The 23,211-nt window shown below is 40.4% G+C and overlaps 2 protein-coding genes across 3 annotated transcripts in view; one reads left to right on the top strand and one right to left on the bottom strand.

The window, feature by feature from the left end:
* Positions 1-655: 655 nt before the first annotated feature.
* Positions 656-9,780, bottom strand: LOC130691841 (uncharacterized). 2 transcript variants are annotated; one of them, XM_057514843.1, is made up of 9 exons: positions 9,644-9,780; positions 8,619-8,784; positions 5,989-6,472; positions 4,491-4,604; positions 3,457-3,571; positions 3,271-3,377; positions 3,025-3,177; positions 2,489-2,623; positions 656-1,498 (listed from the first exon to the last, which is right to left on the bottom strand). In XM_057514843.1, exons 1-9 carry the CDS (start codon positions 9,648-9,650, stop codon positions 1,313-1,315), a joined length of 1,467 nt encoding a protein of 488 aa, XP_057370826.1. In that variant the 5' UTR covers positions 9,651-9,780; the 3' UTR covers positions 656-1,312. The 2 variants fall into 2 exon arrangements, 1 of the variants encoding a protein (XP_057370826.1); XR_009001315.1 differs by having other exon boundaries at positions 1,359-1,498; positions 3,025-3,173.
* Positions 9,781-22,653: 12,873 nt separating this feature from the next.
* The window catches only part of LOC130691818 (uncharacterized), a 28,346-nt gene continuing 27,788 nt past the window's right edge, over positions 22,654-23,211 (top strand). The window contains 1 exon segment of the mRNA XM_057514807.2: positions 22,654-23,169. Coding sequence (XP_057370790.1) covers positions 23,085-23,169 — 85 coding nt within the window. The 5' untranslated portion in view covers positions 22,654-23,084.

The following is a 23,211-nucleotide window of genomic DNA, read 5'->3' as shown; positions in this document are numbered from 1 at the left end:
ATAGAATTTCTCTAGAAAATGGGCGTGTTCGTCATTTCGACACATGTAATTAAAAGGAAAAACAACTTCCTTGTGTCCTTGAGCGTATGGAACTCTCTGAATACTTGGCGTATATCATTGTTGATTATTAACGTAGTCAGTGTTTCGTTTATAAAAACGTCTTAAAAAATCTGATTCCCTGACAAGAGTTTTTCGACCTTTCCGCTCCGACACAACGTCGTTGCGGCCTTGTTCTAACCGTCCCGAAGGGGTCCGAAAGATACAATCAGTTCCCATGTGAAAGGAACTCGCCATTTCACGAATTTACTTTATTTTTTTTTTTCATCTACGTAAACAGACGGCGGATTGCAGCCCGTGCCCCAAAGGAGTCTTTCCACATCTTTGGGGTACATTTTTCGTACTTATTTTGCTGATGCGGCGAAACGAGTGTCCTCGATTACGCAACCTTGCTGAGTTTTGCCAATTCGGTGGGCGTGAACCGATTAGACACTCCGACGATATGCTACAAGTCCTCGTTGGCCTACAATCACATTGTTTGCCTACATGAGTCGCAAAATGATGAGTTCGTGTGTAAAGCGGAAATCTTTCGATACTTTGCACGCAATTCAACGTGTTATTTATTCGATACATTTTGAAATTACAGCTTATTTAAGTGGGAATACAACGGTTCTTTTATGAGCGATGAACTGATGTGCCAACGGATGAACCCTTACCCTTCATTTGTGTTACAATAACAACACGGTCGTTTTCTTGTTGACGGGGGTCGTTTCAGTCACGATGCCATTTAACTGTTTAACGAGTTGAAATTCGTTCTAAGGAGCCTGATTTTCAATTACTCGAGTCGTTTACGTGTTGTTTGTTTCACCACTCACCTCCAATTTGAATGCGACCTTACATTTTTCAACACCCTCTACGAAACGGACTAAATATATAGGCCAACGAAATGTAATAACAAATGTGACGGAATGAATTTCGAAATGGGATGCAACTTGTCAGACATTCAAGAGTATAACATCAAAAACGAAATTTATCTTCCAACTTTCTCCTGGCCGACATCTTGTACACCTTGACTTTGAACCATTCCGTTGATTACAAGATTAAAATAATCAGTTCATGCCCGTATAACATCTGGAATGACAGTCTAATGAATTTTTTATGTGATGGTTTCAAATGAATAACGAATGAGAGAAAGCTGGAAAAGATGGGGGGGGGGGAGAATAATTTGATTTTCATTTGCTCGATGACCACACAGATTTGATTTAATAAAAACATCAAGGATATTGCCAGTCTTGGTTCAAAAACGTAGAGTAAACTAGCGGGATGTTAGGCGATGCCATTGCGGAATTTCCACATCGTGAGTATTGACAAGAGACTGCCAATGGCGTTCGCCGTCGGGCGTCGAATTTGCGCCGAGGGTCAGGTGACCAACAGTCGCATTGGGACTGTGGCCCTTCTTCGTCTTCCGCATAAGCACCAAATGAAGCCAGCACGACGCGATCTGTCACGATACCGAAATAAAAATAATAAACAAAGATTTAACCTGTCAGTATTTGTTATAATTAAAAACGATTAAGTTAATCCTATTTTTCTTTCCTTATACAATCTTCGTCAATCAGCTAATCAAACTTATCTGTCAAGACACTCTGTATATCGACTTGAAATGTTGGTAGCTGATATCCACACCATATCGACAGGTATTTATGAATTGTGCCCGTGCGCACTTCGTTCAACCGTTTTCTTTGCCCGCCGTGCCGTTGCGCAAGTTTGCGGGCGTTTTTAAAATAAAGTTATGCAAGACACAGAGATACGAAGCCTGATTCTACAAACGCCAGATGGCATAAGCCTGCGTAAAACGAATGAATCGGTCTCTTGGATTTCGAAATTTTTTATTTTCAAAGGGACCAACGAAGACAAAAGGAAACGAGGTTAACTGAGAAATTTTTGCTTTGCGATGTGGGCCTTTAATGTTTCTGGGGTGTGCTGAATCACAGCTTTACGTAGGCGCGCTAATTCGCAATTCAAATTCACCAAACACAATCACCTCGTTCCAAAAGGCTATTGTAATAACGAAGCCAAGAATGTTTATTGCATTACGCGTGTTTTTCCCAGACAACCCCCCTCGAAAATGTTCGTTATCGACATACTTAATCTGGCCTGAATTTGTTTTTCGTAGAAAGGCCATCATAATCCTATTATTGATCACAAACTTTTGTCTTGGAACGCACTCAGACGGCCACTCTTTCTTTTCCCCTACACCTTTACTTCTCCCCTTAGCCAAGAATAATTAGAAACATGATCGATAGGAAAGTTGGGCGAGTGAAACGGTTCAGGTATTATCATCTTGCTGGCCTTTGTTTGATCACGGTATTATATATTCAGATAGATATTGGGGCTACGCCATCCTGACATCCCCCGTGGACCTTAAAGCGCTTAATGACGATGAAAACAAAAATTATAAAATTGTTTTTTTTTTTTTTCATTCTCTTACCGGTCGATCAGTTACATCGAATTCTATGGTCTGGTTCCATTCAGGAGCTTTTCCCCTCGCAGGCTTGGTTTCTTTTATTTCAGATCCTCCATCAGGATAGGAGGCGTTGACCACGACGATATACTCGGGTTCAAACTGGCCACAGTCACGCGCATCATATGCAAAGCAGATGAAAAAAAAGGGCAAGAATAATTGCATTACATAGTTCCGTCTGTTAACAGTAATTATGTCATGTAAAATGTGTCATGCTAGAAAAAAGATGAACAAGAAAGCGAGATAGGATTATTAGCACCAATGAAAAAAAGGTGCGCCTCCTCTCTCGCTTCCAGCCTACAAGGATGTTTTAAAAGATAAGTGGCACAACGCATATTTTTGCCTCAGCAAAAGAAGGAGGGAAATAAAAGTGTCAAGAACTTTCATGTAAATTATATTGAGCTACTTTTCGTTACAGGCCGCAAAAGCGCGTGCGTTGATATCCCGTACGCTATACGGATTTTATTAATTCAATTTAAAAAATAAATTGAAGAAATATATACCACAGTTTTGGTTGGTGGCAATCCGTGAGCTCGGTGTACCAGGATTTTGAGTCGAAACGACAAAGTTCCAGCGGTAGAGTGTTGCTCCCGTCGGAGAGAAATAAGAAGCTGGCCCAGTTCGGACACCCCCGTGATCCGTCGACACGGTTCTGTCTTATAGTATCACAAACAAAAATGAAAGAGAAAGAAATTGTGCAGCTCTCACTGTCGAGTTTGGAATCAAGAATAACTGGTTCATCAATCTACCTGAGCGTCCTTTTTATTTTTACCTACGCCGTCCGGTTTGTCGTGACTCAGAAATCCCGTGCGGGACTGAGGGACACCGTCAGCTAGCGCCATTTCCCCGAGGCGGACTGTCAACGAAAAGGAATTTGAGATATTTGTTACGATACAATTGAAAAAAAAAAAAAATAAATAAAATTCTTTCATTACCATTAAAGAACCCAATTTTCTTGTCGCTTTTCCATCGCCCTCGCCCCAGGTAAATAGTTATGATCAAATGTCCGTTCAGCAGGTCGTCGGTCGTGACGTCAGCAAACTTGAATACCTGAAACAGATTTATTCTTTTTTTACATTCGCTTCCTAATACATAGTTATTTTATTGAGCGTCTGTACTCCTTTTTCTCGATCCCACAAGATCCCCGAGGCTTCGATAGTCTGCGAATTAATAAGCCGACATGGAAACTAGCGAAACCATTGAGCCGCAAGAAAAAAAAAAGTAAAAATAAAAAATAAAAAAAGGGAAGATAATAACATAGAATGGCCATTTTTTGGCGGTATATGCAAACAATGCGATTGATACAAATGGGCAATCCAAATTGTATGGCAGTAGAAAGAGAAGTCTACGTACGAGTGTTTTCTCTTTTATGAACCCTCGAATGGATCGCTTTGGGAAATGGTCATTTCACAAATTCCACGTGTTTTCTAAAAGTTTTTCAAAGGAAAAAGAAAGGCTTCACCAAAAAAAAAAACGCGCAAAAAAGGGTTTCTGATTTTTTTACTGTCGCGAAAGACAACAAAAAAAAAAACGAAGAACCCGGAAGATGTACAAAAGTTGGTCATCCTATCCGGCTATTACGGCCGTTGTGTCCCACAGCAAAACAAAGAAAAAAATAAGGTAAAACGAATAAGAAAAGCGGATCAGAAGAAACAATGAAGGCAATCGTTTCGATCTCAAACAATACCCACGGAGGTGGAGGGGCTTGTTAATCGACAATTGATGTCCACGGGGCAACAGAATGAGCAACAATAAAAATTTATCAAATGACAATAGGCATCGAAGAGAAGAAGCGAAAGATACAAAAAGAAAAAAAAAATGAAACGGCATTCTTTTGTAGACTGAGGATTTGTTATCAATGTTTCTCATTTTTTTTTCTTAAATTATTTATGGTAATGAATTGGTTGCGGCTCCCGACCGTGATATTCATTATCCATCTAGCGGCGGGAATTGAAGTAAAAAGACTCACCTGTGCGCACCGTTGTTGCGGCTGCTGCGATTTCGTCGGCTGGCCAATTGATGAACTGACGGGAGCAATCAGAACGGAACGAAAAACTCGCCTGATGCGGCCATCCAACGCTACCTGTTAACAAACCGCGGGAAAGTCGATCCAATAGATATTTATTTTAAAAAAGAAAAAAACAAAAACAAGAAGAGCGGATTGGATGAATAACCACAAGACTTTTGTTATTTACTCTCTTTCTTTTTTTTTTCTTTGAAGTCGGAGAAAATTCCCCACTAGTTCGTTGTATGTAACGGCATTGTGTATGCCCTAGTCTAACAACAAAATTAGAGAAAAAAAAAAAAGAATCACGTTGGTTTTCTCTTATAGAAGGACCGCAATATAACCAATCACCGGATTAGGTTTCTATACATCTCGTCAATCTCTCTCTGCCCCACGTCAAACTCTCTATCACAGCCAGTAATGCACAGTATCTATACGTCATCTAATAACATTGCGGGCTCGTCATTGCGGTTGTCAAAACGGTAGCCGATGAGAATATCAAACGTCATCGACTTTGTAACCGACCATTTTTTAAATAGCAAAGACACACACGTGCGCAAAAATATATATATAAAAAAAAAAATAGTTGATGACTGCCGAGCTTAGAAAAAAAAACTTTGTACTGTGAATTCCAGATTTGCATAGTAGGAACAAGAGAAATGTGATGGCCTTGTATAATTCGGAAATTGTTGGCCGTTTTCGATGAATCCCTCCCCTCCCCCATGTCTGAAAGAATTCCGCAGAGGTCAGGTGCTTCTAACGGTTGTATTATTTAACTTCGTTTAACTGACTGGCCAGCAGGCTAATGATCTTGAAATAATGCAAAGAATTCCGAATTTGCTTCGTCTCATCAAAGATGGCTCGAAAATAAAAACGGACACGATAATGTATGATGGAATTCTTTGCTCAAACGTTCAAAAACGGAGCCAATTATTTTTATCGCCGACTATATAGCCATTGCCTGGTGATACTGAACGGCGAGGCTTCGTTAATTGTAGACCGCCTTACGCTGTGCACTGATTTACGCTGTTTGTATCCCTCACATTTCTGCCCTTTCGAGACGGCCACTAACCAGCTAAACTCTCTCGGCAGCGCCTCACCTGTAATCAAGAGGCGGTCCAATTCGAGAAATCCGGATAGAGAGACCTAACAGGCCAGTCTTTTAAAACGCAACCTAGTTCCGATTCCTATGTAGGGTGAATCGCTGAATGTTTCTTCAACTTCATTTTGATGATTGAACCCTTAAAAAAAAAACTACACAGAGAACAAAAGAAACGATTGGAAATCTCTTGGTCGTTGGGGTTTTTCCGATGAAATTGGGCCGGATCGGGTGGTGGAGTTCAGGCGAGTCGCAATGTGAGACATTGGAAATGAGGGAAGCCATTGTGGCTGTCGTAATTGCTATTGCGCGATGCGCGTGTTACACATATTTACGTACATACCATATAACACAATCATTTACTTTGACTGTAACGTTGCTCGATTCCTTGCCGTAACGGACGAGTGTCACGTTCGATAGTTGGTGGATGTGCACCAAGAGCTGGGCGGAAGCGGAGACGTAAACCAAAGTGAGTTCCACTTGTGGTGTCTGTTGGCAATCGTCAATGTTGCGCCCGTGACCTTGATTGCTGTCGCTAGTGTCATCGTTTCCGATCAGATTGGTCAACGACGTCTGCTGGAACATCTGTGAACTTGGCCGTGCCAGGTACTGCGCTGATTGACTCAACGGCCGGATGAGGGTCTTCGTTGATGATGCAACTTGATGCTGAGTCGTCAAAGTATTGCAGCTACCCATCGGCTGTGGATCAGCTTCGACTTGTTTGAAATTGCACAACTGTTTGTGACGTACCAGAGGGCTCATTTCGGCCATCGTCATTCCGGATCCACTTAAACGCGGCTGCTGATGGAGTAGCTTAATGTGAGCGTCTGTATCCAGAGGGCTGCCACTTTTAATATGAAACCGTTGTCCATACACATGGAACAAATAAAAAAGGAAATAAAAAAAACAAAACACGGTTTGATCAGTCTGTTGAACAAAGTCTGAAGTCAACAATGACAGAACACAACGCCTGTATTCTTTAGTAGATTCCTAGAACAGACTATCGTTTTTTTTTTGTTGTTGTTGTTGTTGTCAACTCGATTCAGTATGAACGATGAACCGGGTCTTTTTCTTTCATTGAATAACCCCATCCGTTACAGAAATCTGCAAAAAAAAAAAGGCTGAAATTCTTTCGTGGGTTGTTGTTAGTGAAACTTTGAACATTTTGAAACGCCGCCATTATGAGGCCCACAACTGGAAACCCATTTCCCATAGAAAAAGGGAAAAATGTTTTAAAGAGACGACTGAAAAGAGTTGGACATTCTTCACGTCGACGTTTCTTTTTAGCGCGTCTATAGTTCCAGGTTTATTGACCGTGTGCCTTGCTTGCTGAATCCACCTTTCACGGGTTCTTTATTGACTTGATTCTTATTTTTTTTTTAAAGAAGCGCAGTATTGGAAACGTGTCAAGGGGCTGACCGGATATCTCTTTTCAAAAGTCTGCGCGTTTCTTCGTCTTGGCTATTTTCTTTAGCTGACGTAACGGTACCGTATACATTTCTTAGCACCTTCGTATCCGTTGGCATCCCCTTCTCTCACGCGTGTGCAACTTGTTGCGTGAGTCAATAGCAGTCAGCAGAACAACGCCCACGATTTCTATACCCGTGTGTCCCAGTATCCGAATCGCAACGGCCGAGGATAATGGAATCGCAATAGACGCGTGGAGGCAAGCAAAGTGGGATGAGGTTGCACGGACGATTTCAAATGCAACGTACCTTGACACTTTGTGCAAAAAAAAAAAAGCAAACCCTATGCCACCCTCTCTTTCTCGTGATGAAGGGCTATATATATTGTTCTTTTGAATAGAGGGGGAGCTTTTATCTACGTGCATTTTGTTCCAGCGGCCCACGTCTTTTTCAGTTTAAAAAGGAAAGGAGGGAAACAAGATTTAATAAGGTTATTGCGTGCGGTTGGAATGGTAAGGCACGATGTGGGCCGCGTAATTAGGGAATATTATTGAAATTACGGAGAGAGAGAAAAAAAAATGATTCTACTGATTGGGGTCTCGCTAATTGCGCACATCACAGAAATTGAAAAGGAAGATTTGCGATTGCAAATTGGAGAGTTTTTGGTGTGTTGGCAAAGTCCTTGACGATGACGTTATGCATACGTGTGGATTTACTGCAAAATGCCATTCACTTTTTTTTCTAATTCCGCAATGTCAGAAACTTTTTTTCATGTTCCTTCAAAGTCTATGACAACGGCTCGTTCAACTTAAAAAAAGATGATTACAGTCCTTGAAGATAATTGCGTATCGTTCCACTATTAAATCTCTCAACTCTCTATTACACGTGCGTGTATACATGTGACTTTTTCAACATATTGAGTGGAATCGTCGACGCGAGTTTCTAAATAATCACAAGCAAAAAAAAAAAAAAAAAAAAAATAAAAGACCATCCTTCACTAACTTGCATAAAAGAGAGAGAGAACCTAGGCTTTCCTGTGTGTAACCCGGATAACGTTTGACGACTGCCCAGGGCTTATTGACGGCCCATTCTTGTGTCTGCTGTTACTACTGCCCGCTTTATTTTTATACTTGTGTTTGTAGTTCCAGGTGAACTGCTTTTTTTTTTTTTTTGGCGTGTGTTTTCCTGATTTAATGTATTGTTCCGTTCTTCACCACAGACACGCTCGACGTGTGTGTCTTGTTGCCACTTCGACGCTATCGGATGGTAGAGGCGTGGTTGTTGTTATATTCTTTCAGTATTTTTAATGCCTGTCGTTTGGTTGCGCGCGTTATTGTAGAAAGTTTTTTTTTTTTTTTTTTACTTTTTCTGGCCCGTTTACCTGGTTGGGAAATAGCCGATGCGTAAATTCGATACGTCCATTTTGCGGGAAATTTTTTTTTACGCGGCTGACGAATTCGAAATCGACATGAGAATTTTCGTTCGTTTGTTGTTCACGCTCTGTCTCTTCCCTCTTCTTTTTTTTTTTTTTTTTACTGTGTCATTCTGCGGTTTATCCGTGAACGTGTTGGGGCAATTTGCTAATACCTGATTTTGATGCGGGCGGTAGTGGGCAGAGAAGGTAACTTCCATTTTCGTATGCTGCTAGTCAAGTGTCTGTGAAGAAGAAACGCGCAGACTGCAAGGACGCACAAAACTGCGACACCAAAGAGGGAAGCGAACACCACCAGGCGAATCATCTTCACATCGATACCTGTCAAACATCAATCGTCGATGAACAAAGATATTTGAATACGTAATTCTCTCGATTTGAATAAATAGCAACACGCCAGCATTATCGTGTTTCTCTTTACAATTTCTCCCATGTTTTTTTAATGAGCCAAGCTCGACGCAAAAGAGCGAAACAATCACGCGAAGCGTTGCTCAATCGGCTAGAAAACTTGACCAAGTTTACGCTGGGCGCTTTCGCCTCTCTTCAACGTAAAACAAAAAACGATTAAAATGTGTAGGGGAAACAGAGTGTTGCCAAACGTGCGTGGAGCTGCCCGCCGAACGGGAACGGGCTTACGCAAAACATCATCAATAATTTTTAGCGATAGCGTGACGAACATCAACTCTTAACTAGACCTATCATTGCGTTTTCGTTTCTCTAGAGGACGTTTCATCATTTTATGATTCAAAATATACGGCCACCAACAGAGAAGACAAAAAAATGCAATAGAGAAGAACATCAACCAATGGCTTCATTTCAAATATTTTCCTGTTGGCTCGTCTGGTCGTAAATAACTGAGAGAAGAAAAAAAAAAAAAGAAGAAAACAAAGATGCTGAAAAATTCTAAAGAGGCCACAGTGTCTACATTTGAATACGGCGCGATTAGCATCATGCCGTATTCAACGTTCAAAAGGAGAACAAGTTGCCCTGGCTGCAAAAATTTGCGGCGCCTTCTCACCAGAAGAGACACGGAAGGGGGCAATTAATCGCCATTCCACGTCACTACACGCCAAGAGCCACCGTTAACAATAGGGAATTATATATCTTTGGCTCTATAATGCTAAGGCAATAATATACGTAAAAGCTATAGCAACATAATATTACGAGGACGTCTTTTTACCGGTCATTTTCTCTTTGTCGAATTTTGTTTTATTTTCTCTTCTCTTCGCAATAGCCGCAAGGATCGGAAGGCACTCTATGGTAGTTGCTGCTTCACTGTTTAAACGACTCCATCAATCTTTTGGAACATGATCGGGCCGAAATCAAGCGACCTCTTGTCGTCGCTGGGCCAGAGATCACTGGGTCCGCGTTTGAAGGATGAGTTTTAGCCTCATTTTTTTTCCCCTTTCGTATTTTAAATACTAGTGTGTGTGTGCTAGTATTTCTATTACATCATCTGACCGATTTAACTAAACATTTTCGTTTTGACGAGTTCGAAGACAGACGGACACGGGATGCTGATTTCCTGCTGCTGGACGGCTATGATAACGGGTAAGTTTTGAAAGTTCCTTCGCCATTAGTTTATCTCTCATCCCGTTGCGATGCATAATGGCTCCTCTGCCATACACCACACATCACCAGTATCTATGCAAAATGAAAGCCTCCTCTTCAGCTCTTTCTTTTTATTTTACAAAAATTGTTTAAAGAACATCATTTTTTATTGCTGTTGGCGAGGAAGCCAACAAAATATATATATATATATAATGATAATGTACATAAATTCTTGTTGGCCACGATTTCACAATGTTAATCAGAAGAAAATGATTGTGGTTTTAGCCGAATTGGTTTCTGGTTAACGAAAAAAACTCGAAATCAAAAAGATTCCCTTCAGCTCTTTTTACTTAATAGTTATAACTTAAGATAAAAAAATAGCATGGTGGTACAATCAAGCATGCTATATCGATTTACTCTGTGACTCTTTGTACTAGTTTCAGATATATAATGATGTTACTTCTTTCGTTCTAAAATGTCCTTGTGGTTCGGCTCTTTTTTTTTATTTCTCTTCTTTGTGTCAAGTCGACTGGCAAAGTGGGGAAGCAATGAACAACCAAAAATAAGGCAACACAAGACCAAATTACAAATTTCGGCAACAACAAACGAGAAAGAAAGAAAAACGACGTCAGGCGTCGGTGTTGCTGAGAACCGTTCAACTTTCTCTTCACTTGTTCCCTCTTTGTAGCAATGGAGCGCTACATACGCCTGTTGGGGGGGCTAACATGTTCGTATCCCTTTCTTATGTTATGCAAGTGCATTTTTCTTTTAAAAGAGAAAAAAAAAGCGCCTTTTGAATCCCATTTTCGGGGCCACATCAACCTCATTTTTTGTTTGAAATTTTTCATTCGTGTTCAATGCGGAAAGCTTCTCACGGCACTGAGGCTGTTCTTACTTTAATGATTATAGCATTATCATAAGAAGAAGAAAAAAAATGCTTAAATGACTCTATGCTATATACATGGTCAGAGAGAGAGCTTCGTTTTGCAACGGTCGGCGGAGCTTCTCGTTCCCGTTCACGGACATGACTGAACTTGGACATCCTTGGCCCTTTCATTTCAATCCTTAACAGGCCACTTACCTTTGCCGATTACATCTCAAATGAATCGCCTTGTTACTTTTTCTTCTTCTTCTTTTTCTATCCTTTTCTTTTTGTTCCTCTTGTCATTCTTAATCATTTCGGGACTTTTGTGCACCTTGTCTCGTGAATAGTCGCTGGACGATGGTCAGCTCTCATGTCCAACTTTGGCTCGTTGGGGAAAGCCAACGTCAACACAAAGAAAGTTCTCTCTTTCTTTTTCATATTATTATGATTCCTTCCATGTTCTTTGGATGTCCGGCACGGACTTTTTTCTTTTTAGATCCCGGCACCAATAGAAGTCATGTCGATCTAATAGTTTTTCATGTTCCTCTTTTTTTTTTATCATCATCAACACAGTTCCTAATGGTTTCTAAGAATCAGTTGGAGGTGTGCCAACTATGTTGGTTTTTTTAGCCTACATTTAACAAGAATACCCGAGTGTGTTTCTATATCGCTTGTTTGTTTTCGTTTCTCTGTTTCTTATTACAACGCGTAGTTTCATTTTACGACCGACAATCAAAAAACGCAAAAACACACACAGACAGTGGGGAGGAAGAAAATAAAGCCAGAACTTTAGCGAGCATCTTAATTTTCTGAGAATTCATTCTTTAATGACTTACTTGTTTCGACAAAACTGATGACAACATTTTACGCGTTCATAAAAGAAATTAAGAAAATAATCGTTCAAATTCCAAACGTTGTTGGCGAAGAATGAAGACATAGGGAGAAAGGGGAACAAGTTTAGCGCAACTCCCGTTTCGGGGTCTATTGAACTTGAACAGGAAAAGTAGAGAGAGAGAGAGATCAAACATTTCGCTTTCCATTCGGTTCACGATTACCCTCGTTCAATGACACTCTTCTCTTATCAACAAATTTCAATCATTTTCTCTTTTCATCCAGTTCATTGGTTTTCCTGGCATCCCGTTATGGGCACGTCCCGACAGGTTTTTCGCATGAATCCGGGCTCTCTCGATCAATCAGTATACACACAACCGTATCAGAATTCGGCCACGTTCTTGTTCCTTTTTCTCACTTTCAAATGTTTAATGAGCCAGAAAGTAAGACTCACCGTCTCATCCCCGTTTGTAGAATTCGGCCTACGGACACAAGTGAAAGGCGATCCATCTATTACCTCACATTGAAAGAACAGACGGGTTATATCCCTATTGTCCCATCGTTTTTTATATTTATTAATGTATACCTGTGTGTTAATATTGCAGGTTGATTATTTTTGTATTAAAGAAATAGAGGTGCATGGTTTATCCTTATGATGGTGTCACGTATTTCGTACATAATGGGGCTCTTCTATTTTTGGAGACTTGATTTCATTGAAAGAAGATGCGTTTGACTTTCCCGGCATCGTGCGATATTACCAATGTGTTACAACAGGTAAGACAATGTACTTTGTTATTAGAAAGAGTCGTGTGTGCAAGACCAGCTCTCTCTCCCATTGGCCATGTTACGTTATTTGCTACGTTTTGTCCGTTTTCATACCTGCTGGAATTGAAGAAAAAAAAAAAAAATAATGCAATCGCCTGTTTGTTTCAAACGTCCCTCTAGGCTAGTTGTAATCGATTGGCAAAGAGAATAGGTAAACACAAAAATTCTCTTTTCTTTTGTTTTCTCCCTTTTTACTTTAGTTTTGTTCGCCCTTCCCCCCTCAGGTCGAGTAGTTTTCTCTCGGTTACGTCACACTAGACCAAACGACAGTTGTTTTCTTTCGCTGTGTGACAGGTGTGTTCGACTAACTACTCCGGCCGTCCCCTTCACTTTTTGCTTGTTCGGTTTGTTTCTTTTTAAAGAAACGAATTGTCGTGTAGTGTTTGCGGGGATTACTTTCGGGAGGCGTTCACACAATTATCCAGGTATGTTTTTACGCAACTGTTTCAGATTGTCCAATGTTAGTGAGCCGTGCTATCTCTTTTTGCTGTGCCCATGATCCGATCTATTCTTGGTGCTTAATGGACTATGATGTAAAAAATGAGAGGACAATAACAGGCGGAACCGATTTCAACAGACGCCCTTTATCGCCAAACACATTTGAAATTATTTATTAAACAAAATCGTAGCATAATCAAATGTTTTAGAAAAATAGTAATTGAGAAGGCCCATACCTAAAGGCGGTCAGAAGCAAAAAAAAAATTCAAAAAAAACCTGAAAAAAAAAGAAGAAGAAATTCTTTTCTCCTTTTTTTTTTATTTTCTTTTTCTTTCTTTCTTTTTTCGACAAGGTATGTAGGACACAAGAAGGGTGGGTGAGGAGGTGCGGAGAGTGTTTTTTGTCTGTGTGTGTAAACTTCTCCGACGTTTGGTTTTTTGTGTGTGAGCAAGAGAGAGAGAGAGAGAGAGAGAAAAAAGAGACAGCGTTCACATAGCTGCCGGCCCGCACCTTAATTTTTTTTTTTTTCTTTGGGTGGTTAGGGCACTAGTTGCCATTGCAGTAGGCAATGGCAGGTAGTTGTTACTTCATTTGTTGTTGTTTTTTTTGTTTTTTTTTTTTCCTTCTTTCCCTCGGATTTTTCCAGCTCGAGGCTCAGGAAATATCAGCCGCTATCAAACGAGCGTGCCCAGCGTAAAGCAAGAAAGAAAACAAAAACCACAAATAAAAGCCTTCTTCTTTCTAAAAAAAAAAAAAATGTTGGTAACAGGGCTAGACGTGTAAACCCATTTAAACATAAAAAAAAAAAGGAATACACAGCCGTCCGGAGCGTTGCACAACCGTTGACCTATATTCACGTGAAACGGAATATTCTGTCGCACCCCTCAACGTCGCATCGAACCATCCAATAATTCAATCCAATTATCGTGAAATCATTGCCGCAATGCAATAAATTGTAGGGTGGATGTACATTTAGAAAACATCCTCTGGTTCCCTCTTTCTTCCGCGTCAAAAACGAACGGACGTGATTGTTTTTCTAAACCTTTTTTTTGTCTTTTATTCTGATTGATTTCGGGTTTAAATCTGATTTTTCGTTCTCCTTACTTCTCTTTTTTCCCTTGTCCCCTACAATCGGAAAGATCAGGCCTTTACGTCATGTCAACCGCCGCCGTAATGGATGACCGGAATATCGAAAACAAATGGCAACAATAAGTGCCGCTTGTCTGCGTCCATCCTACTCCGGAATAACTAATGTCTCCGATTTTTCCCTAGAAAGAAAAATTGTTTTTTTTTTATTAAAAAGACAAACACGGACATAAAAATAGACGATTGCTAAAAACAAAAAAACAAAAATGTTGGATGCTGGCATCGCAAAAACAAAAAAATCGTCCCAGAAAAATGAAAAGGGGCTCAAGGCAGCATCCCGAATGGAGAAAACTGACCAAACAGCTTTTCTCTTTCGCCGCTTGTGTGTTCCGTCTTCGTTTACTTGCCTCCAACCGAGTTCGAAAAAAAAAAAAAACTAATTCTCTTGTCTCTCAAAAAAGAAAGAAAAATCGAAAATCTCTCTAGGATGAAAGAGAATCTCGCACGTAACCCCGCGCTCACCTTTCGCTAATTATGAATTCTACCAACGTTGCGCATCTCCTTCTCCGCATTTTCAATAGATAGCCCAAACCACGTTTTTTTTTTTTTCTTTTAGCTTAAACATCTTGTGCGATGAACGAATCGCAAAAAAAAAAAAAAAAAAAAAAAAATGACTAGCCAAATTTTTGCTTGTAAATCCACAATGTCGTACTTCGTTCTCTTGTTTAGCCATCGCTGCGCACCGCAAGCGGTCCCCACAAATATGCAAACTCCGGTGCGCTTATGAGCTCTAAAAAAAAAGGCGGATGAATGAGACGGGAAGAGAAACGGGAAAAGAGAAAGAGCGCGTGTGTCCATCGCTCCGAGGTTTTGTCCGTCGACTCTTTCCTTTTTTTTTTTTTTTTTGGCCCTCCTACAGAGAAGGGGGGCAGTCTGGAAGGAAAAAAAAATCCCTATGAAACCCCCCTTTGGCGTTCTTTTTGTTGTATATGCTTTATGACTTAACACATAACGGCGGCGGGAGTGACGGGAGAAATAGCCAAGAGCTTACAAGACGACCGCTTTCTCCCCGTGTCCGTCTTCTCCTTTTTCTTTTTTCAAAAAACAGAAAAATGTTTGTTGGTGTTGACCAGCCAAAATGCCTGCAAGGGCCCGCGCCTTCTAAGAATCTCTCTCCTATTCTAAAGATTCTTTTTTTCTTTTTACCTGTATGATATGCACTCAACAAGGTACGTAGTTACTACGTAAATATAGCAAGGGAAGAACTAATAATCATCAAAAATAAAAATGACTGCCGCGTTTTATAGGACGGCCGTACAAACTATATACTCAACTGTAGCATTTTCTTTAATGTTACGTACACGACTGGACGTGGTAGATGTTGTAAAGCGGGCCAAACTATCTAGTATTTACGCACATCATCCCATGCAAGTGTAGTGTATTATGCAATTTATTCTTTATATGCGTTGTTTTGTAGGCTATTGTCAGTCGGCCCTATTTTTTTTTTGTGTTTTTTGGCATTCACCTCGATCACGATTTCCGTATCGCGTTTGCACGACTTGACTCATCTGGTGGAGGGGGGAGGGGTTCATTCCACCTGTTGACCTTTCAACCACAGGTGGATGTACGGTGTCTTCAGCTCCTCTCCTTATTGCAGCAAAACTTTATTTTTAAAGAACAAAAAAAAAAAAAACAAAAAAAAACACGGTGATGATAGAAGTTGGATGGACCTGTGATTACTTCATAGTTTACAACTGACCTCAAATGCCAAAGGTTGATTGCTTCGGAAAAGAAGAGACGTTTCATAAATCAAACGGTCCAGTTTCTATCTTGACTCGACAGTTGACGAGGGGCTTTTTATCAAAAAGGTAAATGGACAGCCACGGCTATGGAGGAGGTTACACATTTCTACCCAACCGAAAAACATTGGCCCCCTTTTTTTTTGTGCGTTTGACTTGCGTTTTTTTTTTAAAAAACATCTTCGTGGCTCCCGACCGATAGCCGAGGAATGTGTCCCTCTTTCAAACCAGCTAGCACACATCAAGTTGCGTGTCATTTCAATCCGGCAGCTCCCCCCTCTTCTAATAAACCCTCTTTCTTCGAATAGACAGGTAAGATGCGGCACCAACTGATTCTCGTTAGCTCTTGCTGCTTCCCTTAAGCAATTCGGTCCATCCATGTGCGTCTTTCTTTTACATTTTTAAAAGCTCTTGCATGGTTTATTGCATCGTTTGACTTCGTCGTCATCAAAGAATTAAAGAGAATTTTTTTTTTTTTTTTAAAGAGCTTTTTTTTTTTGAAAATTTCCACATAAAGTCCTACTTCGTAATCGACCGTGATGTTTCTCCCCTGTCTCGTCTTAAGAAACAAGAGGGAAGCACATCTTTCTGGGGCTGTATATTTCTAATGTTTATAGTTTAGATCGTTTTAAAAAAGCCCCTGTGTCTTGATGGATATACTTGGCTTGATGAATCGGGGGAATGTGTTAAAGAGCATAGGTTAAAAGTGTAGTGGCCTGTTGGCAGCCGCCACTGAAAGTCTTTGAGTCATTGCCTGAAATGTTTGAGGAACATTTCGTTTTGTTTCTCTTACAGATTTTTCTTATTTTTTGATGTTTAAGAAAAAATAAATGGGGGGAAAAAGAAGAAGCACAGAAGAGAGATTGTTTCTCGTTATTAGTTGGATGATGGTAGGGTGTAGGAGGAAGTCGGATGAGTTATTGAGTCCGGTTTCTTTCCACCGGATTTTTTTTTTCAGTGCCTTAATTTCTTGAGACCGCCGTGATGTAGAACTGATTGAAGACGGACCCTTTTTCCATCCGAATGTGGAGTTGTCTTTTCTCTCGTTTTTCTTTTTCTTGGCAAAGAACATCTTTCTCTCTAACAAGAAAAACGAAACAAGAATGGCTGCTGCAGCCGACCGAGTGCAAGCGGCTGTGCCACTATAAATGGGTCGGTGGGGAACGTTTGACCTACTGTAACTCCCCTCCTAGTTCGTCTTCTTCTATTACGTGAAATGATACGAAAGAGGAACCAAATTCGTTTTCTCCTTCCCTCTTTCTTCCATCGCCTTATACAGATTTATTTTCTCTTTCTCCGATGCCCAAGGTAAAATCATGCGCACCCAATGACAACGCATATAGGTTACCATGACGACAAGTGCCAACGTTTAAGGGCACTACGGGTGCTACGCACCGTACAGAGAAAGGAGAGGGGTTTTATCACACCTGTTTTTTTTTTTAAATCAGTTAACCGTAATGCCCGCGTTACCTACACTGGGTTTTTCATGCCTATCACGCCGTCCTGTTATAATTCAACGGCACTTTCTCTCAAAGCCGATTATTGGGCGGTGTGTGTGAAGAGACCCGGAGTAGGTTTCAACATTCTCATCGCTTCTGTTTTATTATGAATATATATGCAGCTATGGAGGCAAACCGGTGGTTAGTGACACTTTTTCTCTCTCTTCACTTGTTCTTTCCATTCGTACTTATTCATTTTTTTTTTTTTTGGGAGGTGAGAAATCGTGTAATTATATGAACGGCGGCTGTTTTTGTTATGCTACAGCGGGTTTTACCTGCACATCGCGATTGTTTTGTGATCTGGACGATGAATCTACTAGGTGACAGCTGTTAAAAATATGCGTTCGACTATTCTTCATCTTGACTCGTCCTCGTTTCTTTTTTGCTATTATTCCGTTTGATTTACCTAGACAGACGGCGCGTATATGTTTTGCGAACAATGTCAAAGATACATATACGTAACCATTGTGACAACGATATATCTGAATATGCCGTGTGGTGATGAGGACGGACCGGTCTAACCTCCCCTGTCGAAACTGGCGAGATGTTGACTCGAAATGTTGATGATGATGAATGGCAATAGCTGCATTGTTGTCAGACTTGAAGTCGGAAACATCAAGGAGGAATTAAAAAGATTTCTATTTTGTCTGGTAGCAACAACAACAACAAAAATCAATGTAAAAAACTCGAATTTTCAAAGAGAAGCCCGGAGACGTGACAGACGACTGGACACGCACAAAGATCTTGCGTGAATTTTCCTTTTTTTTTTATCAGACTTGAGTCTGCTACTTCGTGTAATGGACCGGATGACGAGGAAAAATAAAAAGAGTGTCAGTAAGTCTGTTGGTCATTCCACTCTCCAACAATCTACACGTTTTGCTTTAAACGAAAAATTCGCAACGTTCATTTGTCTGTATTGACTTTAACTCTTACAGAAAACCATTTATTTTTGAGCCCTCTTTTTTAGTTCCAAGATTTTCGAAGATGTTTTCACTCGTGACCGATATATTCTCAAGTGCAATCGCTTCTCTTGTTGTTCTTTTTCCTTCATCCTTTTTTTTTTTCGGGATTTCACCATCAACAACGTTTTATTTATATTTTTTCCTACAAGAAGATTTGATCATTTGAAAAGAAAGAGGAATCGAGATGTTCGAGACACTGAACGAGAGAAAATTAAAAGACATGGAAAAAACAATAACAACGTAGCTTTTCCTATCCCATCTATGGAATTTTTCGTCTTTTTTTTTTTCTTTCTTTCTCAAACACACGCGTAGACACACATCTTTCTCTACTGGAGTCTTTTCTCTTTCTCCTTTGGCTATCTCTTTCTCTCTTCAAATTTTTTTTTTTTCTTTTTTATATGGACCCTTGGAATATTTATGTACGTGCTGTTCCTCCTCCTGCGCCACAAGTCTCTCTTTGCCAGCCTCCTTCGCTGAAGAACCTGTTATCACTGACCTATGCCTCTTCGGCCGTCCTCCGATAAGACGAAAAGAATCTTTTTTTTTTAAGTTTTTCCTGTTGCTGTTTCCCCCTTCAGCGTCGCATCACTGATTCATTTATTCAACTCTCTCGACTAACAGAAGAAAAAAAAAAACTAAATTTCCGCCCACCCCCCTTCGGGATGATTCACAGACATAACGAAAGAAAGAAGACACACACATCCTTGTGGATACACTTGCGTTCTCTCTTTTTATGCCATCACGCCATCGGGCATGAAAGTTTTCTTTCCTATATAGTCTCTCTCCATCCGTATTTTTTTCTTCTTGCATTTCGGGATTATTTTTTCATTTCGTGTTTCGTTTGCCAAAAAAAAAGAAGGCGACACGGTTTCCTACCCTTTCTATTTCATCTCGCTGTATCTTTTTTTTTTTTTTCATTTGAATATTATTCGATCATCGCCAGCCACCCAACACGTCGGCTATAAGACAACATTTTTTTCTTTTCAGCATAAAACAACTAAATACCTAACGACCTAATTAGGTTAGTACCTTGGGCGTTGATTCTTCATCAGCGGAAATGCTTTTAACGAGCCACTGATGCCAGGAAACGAGGCAAACCACCATCTCCTTAATCTTATTACCCTTTTATTTTTCTTTCGCATCACACGCAAAACATTTTTTATTTCATGGCGTAGGGAGCCCCTGAGTGACTAGCGAATTACTAAACACGAAAAAAAAACAAAACACAAAAAAAAAAAAAAACAATTGCCTGTACAGGTTACTTTGCCCGGAGCACAACGTCGTAAAGATTTCAATTCGGCTGAACATCCGCCAAAAAAAAAAAAAGATGGTTCTCTCTCTCTCTCTCTGACGATGATGAAGTCGATTCTAATCGTGAATGGAATTCCTGTTGTCCGCGCAAATGCAGAAAAAGGTCAAACATTTTTTTCCGGACATGAAGAGAAACGGCATGCCACCAAGGTACAGCAAAAAGAAAAAAAAAAACTTGAGTGTGCGTATACAAGTAGATGTGTTGTCAAGTTATGAATGATCCATCGACCAGATCTTTCCACAAGCATCGATACGTACTGTCGCACACGTACAGTCGCAAGTACGACAAAGAGGAATCTATGAAATGGAAACAACAGAAACCACTTCATCTTATCCAGGACGTGCAAGTTTTCCCAAACGGTCAGCAAAGTGTTATCGCACATCCGCACAAAACAGCACGTCCTACTTTTTCTTTTGCGCTTCCTTCCTCATTCTCTATGGCAATGCTTAGCCTCTTTTCGTACTTTGTTCCTTTTACAGAGAAGAATTCGCGCAAGTTCAATGCGCTCGCATAGCCGCGACGCGTGCTGGATCACGTCAATTTGTTTTGCCAATAACGGAAATGCCAACATGCGCACCGAACGGAATGGGGGAGGAACGGTCATCCGGAAATATGTAGGCAAATAAAATGTCCAAACACAAATGGAACGGTGGATGTTTTTAGCTAAATCGCATGCTAATTGATTGTGAACATGCGGGTAGCTTTGTTCTTGCAAAGGGGTGGGCAGTTTGTTTTATTTGTTTTTCTCAGAAAGGGATTGCATTGCTGACTCACACGAAGGATCGGATAACCCCAGGAAGAAGAATAATGTCGCTATGGAAGAGTGTCGCGCACATCAAACAGTGTCACGTCTTCTTGGGGGGTTAAAAGAGAGGGTGGAATATTAAGAGTGAAACCATGTTTTCCACTTGAAAAGAGTTATGCTTTCAGAATATGTGATTCTTTCTTTGCGGCATAATTCGAAAACGTTCTTCCGCCTATGTTGAAGACAAAAGTTTTAAAGAATACCTTTTCTTAATTCTTGATTTTCATGTTTTGATACACGTGGCTGGCAGTGTCCGAGTTCATTCATTTCACAGGAATTTTTTAAAATTTATTTAATAAAAGGCGACAGCCAAAAGGTGGAAGGCGGGATGATGCGCTATTTTGATTAGTCCGTTTCAACACCACGGACCGTGGCCTAAACGAGGCATTCAGCTGTCACATGGTCTCCAGCTCAGTTTGGAATGTTACCTTGTTTTCCTTAAAAAAATAAATAAATAAAAAGGGAGACAACAAGAAACATTCAAATGTTTTTTTGCTTATTCCCCTAAAGCAGAAGAAACTAGCCGCAAAAACGATGAGGTGATTTCCTTGTTGTATTACATTCGACACTTTATTTAATGAATGGAAAGTTACGATTGCGCACCGCTTTTTCTTGCGCCATTCTTCATACATGTGCCTGGGAGGTGCCGCATTCATTAGGGAAATCTGTGGTTATTCATTTCTACCGCCCTCCATTAGATGTTCGGACTGCTTTCCGTTAGATTGTTTAATAGTCACACGGAGAAACATAACGAGCGCCATAGGTACACGATCAATCGATCACTACTCGATAACCACCGATGGGCTCTTGGTCGGTACGGTCCATTTTCTCCCGATTTTGCTTTCTTTTTTTTTTTCCCAAAACAAAAGATGTGATGTCTATTTTCGACGTGTATAGGCATATAATATTGGCAGTGGTCGTGAACCGCAATCTCGTTAGGGTCTCTCCTTTCTCCCCATCTACGTTTTCAACGAATAGACTCGCCTTTCTTTACGATGTATTTTTCACTCTTTTGTGATTCGCAGCAGCATTTTTATTAGTCGACGACCTTTTTTTTTTTTATTTTTTTTAGATTTCGTTTTCCAGCCCATTGATTCTGAAAATTACGAGTTTCGTTTTCCCCCTCCTTTTTTGTTTAATTTTTCATATCTATTTTTAGTTCGTTTAAGACGAAATCTGTGTGAAACATATGGGAGACAAGCCACAATACTAAAAATAAATAGAAATAAGAAGCAGTTGACGCCGCCGACGCCATAAACTCATATAAAATGTACGAAAAAAAAAAAAGAAAAAACAACAAACGTGCACCGGAGATCAAGGCTGTCGAGGAAAAGTTGTGTTAACCCTTTTTTTTTTTTTTCTCGAAGGAGAACTCGTCGGCAGATGCACTCACGCACGCCACACATTACGCATCATGTGTGTGTCGGCTTCTTTCTCTCTCTTTTTCGATGTTTGCCTTCTTTCTATTCCTAATTCATGGCACAGAAACACACGCCGACTCGTATGAGTATATTTCCCTTTTCAACAGACATTGTGCACGAGAGTTGGGATTTGCCCAGTGCATCATATCGAAATTATTAAGACAAATGTTTTTCTAAGCGAATTTGATTGTACAATGGCTTGATTGAGGGCGTTTACCAGTTAAAAGGTCGACTTGCGTCATACGAAAAAATGAATTGAAATTTTTAAAATGGGCGAAAACTCTGATAGATCGATACATGTATTAAGCGAAAGAATCGAATTTTTTTTTTTTTCTATTTCTTTTTTTTTTTTTCTTTTTTCTATCGTTAGCCGAGAATGTTCGTCCCGCCTCTTTGGCCTCTCTCTTTTCTCTTTTCTCTCCTTTCTCTGTTGTTTCTTGCAGCTCCCCCCTCCCCCCCCCCCCCCCTGAAAAAAAAAAAAAGTTGCTCCACTGCGCCACACACATGCACGACACCCACCTTCTTTCGGCTAAAAAAACTTCCTCCTCCTGATGCCTCTGGCAATCCACCTGTTTTTGAAGCGGTGCTTTTTCTATTTTTCCTATCTTCCCTCTATTCCTTTTTATTTTTTTCGTCATTCTCTTCGTTTTCTTCTCATTGCACTGGCTGCTGCATTCAGACTATAGCAAAGCAACCGACTGGCACCGCGCCTCAGTTCCAGGTGAACAGTCCATCACGACAGACCGGCTAGGCTACGGCCGCCACTTCAACGAAAATACACATTTTTATCTCAACATAATCAACCGTCAAACGTAGAAAAAACAAAACAAAAAGAAAAGTTCCAATCTTTCTTCGCATTTCAAATTTTCTTTCTTTTTTACTCTGGAAAAAGAAAGATTATTTATTGCGGTGTGCGAAACTCTCGCGTTTCTTTTTGACGAACGGCTGAAGTGGATGGTGGTAACTCTTTCACCGGCGTTTACTTGTGTGTCATCGGTGCAGCGCTGATCTTGATTGGTGGCAAAAAATAAAAAAATAAAAACTGCTCATCTCCGCTCCATTTCAACGGGTGTCTTCAACTGACCAGGATTACACGTTTTTTTTTGTGTTCTAACCGACAGGCAGTTGCTTTTTATTTGTTCGGTTCGATTTGAAATTTCTTTTGACGGAGGCGCTAAACGCGTGCAATCAAAAGTTCAAACTCCCGCTTTCGACCGAGTCCCCAAGATGCAGCAGCCATCCATCGGTGGGTGGAGCGTTGCTCTTGTGGCTCTCTTCTTGTTCAACGCCACATTCATCACCGCTAATCAAGGTAGGATTTATTTCACATGTATTCACTGAGTTGATTTTGCGT

The sequence above is a fragment of the Daphnia carinata genome, chromosome 1, assembly GCF_022539665.2.
Source record: "Daphnia carinata strain CSIRO-1 chromosome 1, CSIRO_AGI_Dcar_HiC_V3, whole genome shotgun sequence".
NCBI lineage: Eukaryota > Metazoa > Arthropoda > Branchiopoda > Diplostraca > Daphniidae > Daphnia > Daphnia carinata.
This window is presented reverse-complemented; position numbering and strand designations above follow the sequence as displayed.